Source organism: Streptopelia decaocto (genome assembly GCF_964273445.1).
Source record: "Streptopelia decaocto genome assembly, chromosome: 3".
NCBI classification, from domain to species: Eukaryota; Metazoa; Chordata; class Aves; order Columbiformes; family Columbidae; genus Streptopelia; species Streptopelia decaocto.
In genome coordinates, this window is record NC_138656.1 from 39,755,819 (window position 1) to 39,764,600 (window position 8,782).

At 37.9% G+C, this 8,782-nt stretch overlaps 1 protein-coding gene across 2 annotated transcripts in view; it reads left to right on the plus strand.

Moving 5' to 3' along the window:
* The window catches only part of PLD5 (phospholipase D family member 5), a gene marked incomplete at both ends in the record, with an annotated part of 177,936 nt that extends 169,405 nt beyond the window's left edge, over positions 1–8,531 (plus strand). For both annotated transcript variants that reach the window (XM_082048180.1, XM_082048181.1), the window contains 3 exons: positions 853–1,018; positions 6,997–7,111; positions 8,296–8,531. In XM_082048180.1, the coding sequence (XP_081904306.1) occupies positions 853–1,018; positions 6,997–7,111; positions 8,296–8,531 (517 nt within the window). The remainder of the gene's footprint in view (positions 1–852; positions 1,019–6,996; positions 7,112–8,295) is intronic.
* Between the last annotated feature and the right edge of the window lie 251 nt (positions 8,532–8,782).

Sequence of the window (8,782 nt, forward strand, 5' to 3'; positions counted from 1 at the left end):
TCAGATGTCATTCAGCCGAATGCCTTGATGTTGCTGGAATAAAGAAAACAAACATTTTCTTTATCTAGTTCTCCCTGTCCTGACCTCCTCCCACCAAAGGTCAGGAACACAAAGCTAACTACCAATTGTGAGAATAGCACCTTGGAAGCCACCATCCCACTCATGGCAGAATTTCTGCAATGCTCATCATGAAAAACAGGTAGCATTCTCCTTAAATTACCCATCTTCATCTGTTGCTGGAGGATGCAGGCACCCTGCACAGCAGCAGTGCTCCCTTTCCCAAGCAAGAAGCGACAGAAAGCATTCCTATCCCCAGCCAGTGTGGTCACAGTACAGAGGAAGAAAAGGCGGGCAGTCAGGGAGGGATTCAGCATTCTGGGTCCCGTATTGTGTAACCAGCAGAAATCCTTCCTTGTCACTCTGTCTGGGCTGGGTAAGCAGCAGCCTCCAGCTGTTGCTCCTTCTGCTGGGTGTCCATCCCCATGGGAGCTCTGCTGCTCTTTCTGCAGGCACTGACACAGGAGGAATGCTCCAGCTCCGGGCAGACAAGGTCCCTGTATTTTGTGCAAATGTTTTGGCTCTCAGTGCACCGACACAGATGGAAGATGTGCTCAGCCATCCACAGCCTCGCTGTCACCACAGTGGCAGTTGTGGTGCAGGGCAGAATGACCCAAAAAAGGGTGCTGGCAGATCTGTTTAGTGAGAACCCCTTTAAATGAGAATGGCATTCCTTCAATGGATAGAAAATTAAATTCACATGTGTTTAGTTTTCTTTATGACATCTAGAGCTGGATACATAAAAATAAAATTTTTTTTAAAGTTCTCTGAATATATTGTATTGTTTCTCCACAGGTACTGGCCGTACTTAGATGGGAAGATAAGAGAAGCATTAGTTTTACGAAGTATTAAAGTACGACTTCTCATAAGTTTCTCAAGAGACACAGATCCCCTTACGTTTAACTTTGTTTCATCACTGAAAGCTATTTGCACTGAAGTTCCAAGCTGTAGTTTGAAAGTTGTAAGTATTAGTCATATTGATTTGAAATCTAAGATATTTCCCACACGCAAAAAATCAAGAAAACTTCACAACTGAAAAAAGTTTTCTGTCAGTATCAGTCTTTAAATTTTATTAAAGAAGACAGGAAACATAATATAATGAAATGAATTTATTGCTGGTAATAATAGACACAGAAATTAAGACACAAAAACAGAGTGCTGCCAAAAAGCAGCCTGTGTGGTGGGCAGCCCGTGGAAAACACATCTGGTCTTCCACAGCAAAGCCAACAGAGTGAACCAGTCGTATGTCTTGTTCGTACTGGCTGATAAGAGTAAATGTGACAGCACAATAATGTGCTTTAGTCTGGATTCGTGTAACCTTTCTGTTCAGCTGCATAAGCATCTGCTTTTCCTTTAATCAAGTATAAAATACAAGAAAAAATAATGAAGATTTTAGATTAAATACAGGTCACAAATTTGGAATTGTGAAAACTAGAGCAACCATTATGTGGACCACATTAGACATGCAATACAGAAGAGTGAGAAATAGCGTATATCTTGCATTTGTATCAGAAAGCAGAGTGTAAAGGACTATTTTCAATTTGGTACAGTTTATTTTCATGGAATTGAGGCACACCAGAAATTGGCCATCTCGGATCAAATTATTTTTATGTTTTGGTTTGGTATTTTTTGTGTCTTTTTGTTTGACTGGGTTTAGGTTTTTGTTTGGTTTGTTTTTAAATATCTATATTAACCTGCCGAATTATTTATGCATATCTAGAAATAGGAATTTTTGTTATAACATCCACTGTTATTAGGTCTCCTAGGTAAGAGTCAAAAACCTGTACATCACTGACATTGTTTAAGCCACTTCAGTTTCAAATAACTTCTAGCTTGTTCTGTATTTATCATCAAAATTCTATTATGTACTTAAAAGTGGGTTTATTTTTTTTAAGTGACACCTAATACTCTAAATATTTGTATCCATCTATTTATAGCAGGTGAAATCTTTAGTACATAATTTATCTTGTCAAGAACTAAATGCTAAAAGGAAAAAGAATATTTCTAGATATCTATTCTAAGTAGATAGTCTAGGTAGAATATCTGGAGTTAGAAAGTGAAAAAAATTAGACTGCCTCAGGTTTAAATGGTTGTAAAATTACAACACACCTCAGTTACCTCTGTGCTGGGCATGACGTGCTCCACGTGCTGGGTAAATCACTGCCTTGAAGAAGCCTTGATACAAGTAACAGCCCAAGGCTCAGAGTTCACTGGTGTCTATTTGATTTTGGCTGAAATGGTGCCACAGGCTTCATCACGGTGCTCCTTTACCTCACAAAATATATCAGATGAGCACTGGTTTTTTTAAACTGCATTTCCTTTGCATTCATCTGTTCTAGACGGGATCAAAGTGAAACAAAACTATGCATATGAGGGAGAAGTAAAAGCCAAAAAGATAAAAACTAAACTTAAACCTTTTGAATTATTGGAAAAATCTGCTTTGCCTTTTGGTTCTGCCTTAGGTATAAGAAAATGTAAAGTCAAACTAAATTCTGTACAGAAGATACTGCCATGCATATATGTATACGTTTATACACAACACTGAAATTTCAAGATAACCTGAAGTTATAAATTCTCATTGAAATTATACTTAAAATTCCTAAGCTGTCCTAGTACCTCGATATTGTTCTGAGAGAAATGGCACCCCCCATCTTCTGTTCTTTTGGGGATAATATCTCTGCTTCCTACAAAGCATATGCAATACCTTTTTTGCTTAAGTTTTGATTCCTGTGATATGCTTTGTCATGATTGTTTCTTTTTTTCTTTATGCCTTTGGAAAGACCAGTTTGGCTGGGAAGTTCTGAGCGAGTGCCAGGGGCTGGCTGCAGCTGCGGGGTGTGTGTGCACGGCTGTGCCAGCGGCAGCAGCACAAGGTACACTCCAGGCCAGCCTGGAGAAGGCTGTGCAGATATAATTCCTCTGTGAGACAGGAATCTCCTCCTGATTTGCCCTGCTCTCTGACCAGGCTCATGGAAGATTTGGACTTGCCTACCCACAAGTATATAGTTAGAAACCAGGCACTCGGTCTGCTTCACAGTGTTCTGATCAAAACCAGCCACCAAGCACTGTGTGTGTCTGCTGTTGAGGCACACGGACTGTCAGACATTATCTCCTAGTTGTGAATGCTGAATTTTAACAGTGTGTTCTAAGTCAAAGATTTTTTTTTTTTCTTTCTCTTTTGCCATAAAATTGACAATACTGGGCAATTATCATTAACACAGTTAAAAATTATTAGTCCTTCATTATGCATTCCTCAGCATCTCATTCACAGTCCAGTTCACATAGGCATTAATAACTACTGGATTCAATTTGAAACTGCTGTGAGAGTGCAAACTCAATACAAGTATTCTGAAAAAATGCTCCGTGGGAAGTATTCATGAGGAAAAAGCTGTGTTTGAGGATTAAATAAGTCCTATAAGCACACAGCTAAATGACAAGGAATAAACTGCACACCAAACTGTTGCTCATTCAGGGACCTCTATCCCGTGCACAGAACCACATGTGGTCATGAAATTAAAGCTTTAATCATAAAGGGTAAACTCAAGGTGAAGAGCTCACTGTTGTGCCTCTTGGGACCTTAATTCCAATACTCCGTAAGTTCTGTGTGCTTAACCATGTAAATCTGTCTTATGTGCAAAAATACATAGTCTGTGGCTCGAAGGAGCAGTAAAAAGGGACCAGGTCTGTTGGCTGCAGTGCTGACCAGAGATGGGCATGGTGTTGAAGACCTCACAGAAACTAGGGAATAGAACACAGTGTCTTTAGACAACTTGAGACCAGGAAGGTGTGCCATGCAACAGACATACATATCTACAGCACAAGTTGTTCTTGAGTCTCCATGTGAATCTGTTTCTGAGTTGTGCAGAAGTATTCTGGCTAAGGAAAAGGAAAGAAAAACTGAACCTTTCACTAATTCTCAGAAAGCCAGAAATGCCCTAGGAGTAAACAAAGTGTAATGAATTAACTATGAAACCTTTGCTCCTAAGCAGCAATTTAAAGTTCTAAACTCCTAAAATAAGGATGGAAAAGATGAATGAAATGCAGAAGGTCATGATTATTAACAAAGTATTTTTACTGAAGGTGCATGTTGGAGAATGTGAGGCCAGCACTGGTTCATTTGCTTATCATCTAAGCTACATGTGTGTATTCTGTTTGTGAGGGCAGATGGGTTTCCCTACTGGTATCTGTATTGTCAAGGAGTTGAGGCTTCTCTGCTGATGCTGGAGACCATGTTAATTTCTATCTTTTCGTGCCTGAATCTGAACTATCTCTTACAACATTATTATACAAGCAGAACACTAAAGTATGAATTTTCAGTTCAGCATATCTGCTGAATCTATCCCAGTTTGACAACTTATATGATTACTGTGCTTGACTGTTTTTACACCAAGGTATGTAACTTTTTAACTCTGGGAAGAAGACGGCTTGTTACATTTTCTTTCCTGGCATTGAATACTTTACCCATTTGTGAGTTTTAGACTCCCTACGATATTAGTATTAGTCACACATTACATCTCTGTGAAAAGTTACTGCAAGTACCCTTGATGGACACCCTACAGCTGCTAACAGTCTCCATTCCTGTTTTGTTGCACCAAGAAAAGCGTGGACATTTTCTTCTGGCTTTATCCAAAAATTCAAGACCCTTTCAGAAAGATTCAGATTCATCTCTGGTACATACTCTGTGTGGTGGTTGCATGTTTGTAGAGTAGCTGCTCAGACACACAGTTGCAATCTTGATGTCTAAGAAGTATCCCCTAAGATCTAGTAAACTTTCCTTTACAGCTGTTAAGATAATTTGTACTAATTTTTTTAAAAAGTGTAATGTTGTAATCATTAGCAATGTTAGAAATATGTAATTAAAGGTATGATTTCTCCATGCAGCTTAGTTAGACATAAATATACAACATAAATGTCATTTAGAGAATGGTTACTACAGTTTTACATAGAATAATGTTTTTCAATGCTCTTTCAAAAGCCATCACTCAAACTGTTCAGGTGGTTGTGGTTGTTTTTTAATTAAAAAAAAAAAACCTTGGAATTTTGCTAGTGTTTGAAGTCATTACAGAATTTAAGCTGTGGAAGATAACAATGCCATGTGCAGGTAAGTAAACAAGCATATGAAACTCAGAGACTGTTTATAGAAACAACTTCGTGATAGTTGTCGATCACAGAACTGCACCACAGTGCCATCCAGTATTTGGACACTGAAAAATCACGAACTCTTTACATTTTATTTTTAGTGCACTAAAAACTCGTTTCAGCCCTAATAAACTTTCATCACTGAGGGGGACCAGGGTCAGTCCAAGATCAGAGACTCTCCTTCTCAATGCTGGAATTGGCAGGAGCGTGTACTACCCTTGGTATTTTACACAGAGGTCTTCCAAGCAGCTTTGGTACAAGGTCTTGCAGCATAAAATTTACCTCAGTATATTTTCCAATGAGGAAAAGACAGATTCTAACACAGTCCATAAAATAAAGTGTCTGATAAACAACAGCCACTGGGCTGCTCTACCTTTTGTCTGCAATTAAGCCATTTTAATTAGGTTTGGTAATACTGATTGTAAATAAGCCTGTTCAGAACCTGAAGGAGAGTTCTCCAAGGAAAATCAAACTGTAATGATCAAGACTGATGCTTAAGAGGAGAGATGTTTTTGAATGAGTATTTATATGCAGTTCTGAGGCAACCAGTGGTATAAAACCTAAAGCTGGCATTCCTGGTCATGAGTAACAACACATTTTGCAATAGTCGAGCACTTTACTGCACACCAGCTTGAAATGTACCTACCTCATCAGCTGGGTAAAGAATGCTTTATAAAGCTGCCTGTGTGCTCTGCCTACACCCTGATTTGATTTAACCAAACTGATGAGGTAGTCTACCAGCCATCACTACATTTCAATAATGGATTCAGTATTTTACAGTTGGGTTTTCTAAACAGTAAGACTATTCTGAAGGCCATCTCTGTAGCCTAAAAGGATTCATTCAAGGTGTATATCAAAAAAAGCACTGGTTCAAAAGATGGATTTTGCATTGTGGAAAACAGACCCCAAGAACAATCACTGCCTTTTGGAGCAGGTTTTTTTCAATGCTATTTTTTTGATGTCTTAAGTGGGTACAGTTACCTTCATCAGTAATATATGGTGAATTAGTTTTGTTTTGAGGATCTACATGATCACTGCAATCAAAGATTCCCAGTCATGCAGTAAATATTTAATTTCTTTGTCATCATGTTATTCTCCACTTTTGGTTTTGAAATCTGTGTCCTAGCTATTAGTTTCCTTGATGAAACACACACTATTTAGATTTGTACCGGAAATCTCATTTTTCTCTGGCACTGATGCAAGCACAGAGCTCCTCAAATTACAAAATTGAACTGAGACTTTACCCTTTCGGGTAGCAGAGATGCATTTTCTTCTTGTTGTCTGGTAAATTTGATCTCTCCATATCAGATTTAACCCTAAGAAGTTTCTGAAATCAGCAAATTTCCTGTTGGAAACCATGCAATGTGTAATGTAAAGGTATTGATTCAGCTGTTGGTGTGCCTGCCAATCTGGCTCCTGAAAGCAGCCTTCAAACCCCCCTGTCCCTTGAGAGAGGAAATGAGCTTAAGAAAAGTTCCTTCTCTTACGCAGAGCACAAAGACGTGGGGTTTTGTTCATTTCACAGGCTTTATTACCTGGAACTGTATTGCTTTCAGTATGCAGCAGCCATATACTTTGTGTACTTCAGAATGCCAACATACAGTTAGGATCACAAACTTTGAGAATTTAATAAGAAATACAATGTGCAATATTTTAGTACAATTAATGCTTGGCTATAAAAACTCAAGCTGTTCTGTAGCACTAACTCATTTGCAATAAGGAGTAGAGAACAGACCACATTTCTTCTGTCAGTTATAGAATAGTTCTCACTAACCTGCACTCCATTCTGTTTTATGGCAGAAATTCTTTGACCTTGAGGAAGAGAGTGCTTGCTTTCTGAAAGAACAGAAGAACACTTCCCTTCCCAAATTAAATCGTAACAAATATATGGTGACTGATGGAGCTGCATACATTGGTAAGTAACCACATCTCTTGAAATTCTAGTTTGTAGCCAAAACCCTGAAGTACCACACATTTGTAAATGAGGAATCTACAGCTGATAGGCTTAAGTTAAAACAAGAGTCTCATTTCTTTGGGAACCTGGATAAGCTTTGAGCCTCTTCTCATTTAAAACCTCCTTTTGTCCCCATATCAATCAGTTTCTCAAGAGCAACATTCTGCTGTCAGTATTTAAAAACAGACTTTAGACACAAATATAACACACTTTTGGAAGTAGGAATAAATTGGATTATTAATATATCCTCTTGTTTCTGCAATCCAATAAAGAGATACTGTTCTCCACTGCCCATGTTATTACTAAAACTATGGTCAGTTCTGGTAAATACCGTACAGATGCCTTTCATCCTCATCTGCTCAAATCTTGTTCCATTTAATGACATTTCAGACACCCTCCTTTTATTAACATTAGGTACATTTCCAGTTGGTATAAATTTCTCAGATATCTTCATGTTTAATGTATGTTCAGATATTGTTTTAAAAGACGACCCTTAGTAACAGCATTTCTCCCCAAAATACTGCGTGTGTAAAAAGAAATAATGGAAACACTTGTTTTACCTGTTTTCCATTAATCCAATTACCCTCCTTGCCTTGTGATCACCAGGATTTGAAATGTTCATTTGTTACCTTAGATTTCAATAAAGGTTGTAATAACTGTCATAGAACAGTAAAATCTGGGTTTTTTTTCCTGAAATGTTATCTATCGATGGGTAACCTGTAAAAAGATTCATTGGTTTAGCTCAGAATTATGGAGCAACCACTCTCCATCCCATCTACTTGAAACTGTTTATATGGCAAGAAATTATTTTCATTCTTGGCACTGAAGAGGCCGATGAAGAAAGTAAATGGAATAATAATATAATATATACAAAAGGAAGAGCAAGTTAGTTTTGAATAAATAAAAGAACCTGTCTTCACTTAAGAAGTATTAGAGCTGTTGAAGTTCCAGAAAGGATCTGTGCTGCACACTGGTACGTAATGGAGTTTTTTCTCTCTTGCTAATATAGAAAACTTATGTTCGTCTCTGCCCAAGTAGGCACTGGGGGAAATGATCCTGTATCATGCTGGATTGCCTGAAGGGAGAACACCTTGTTTTTTTCATAATGTTGGAAACTCATTGTATATTCCTGCCTTCACTTGTAGGTAATTTTGATTGGGTAGGAAATGCATTTACGCAGAATGCTGGAGCCGGCCTTGTTATCAACCAAGCAGACACGGGGAACAGCACAAGCATCATTAAGCAACTCAAGGCTGTTTTTGAAAGAGACTGGTATTCACCTTATGCCAAAAGTTTACAACCAACAAAAATCCCAAACTGCTTTAATCACAAACTTAACAAAGCAACATCTAATAAGACTGCCATGAGCAATGTGAATTAGAAAGACTGTTTTACTGTTTAGTATGGCAACGAAGAGTTACATTGGGGTGTAGCCCTCTTTCATATTTACAGACAAAAGACTTAAAGAAAAAGCAAAAAAAAAAAAAAAAGTTTGGTTGGGGGGGGATGTTTTTAGGAAAAAGCACACTTATATAAAAACTGTCTAAACTATATTCTCTATATTGAACTATTTAAGACTTTCAAATTTGTTACTTCTGACACTGAATGCCATTTCTGCTTCCATGTTAATTT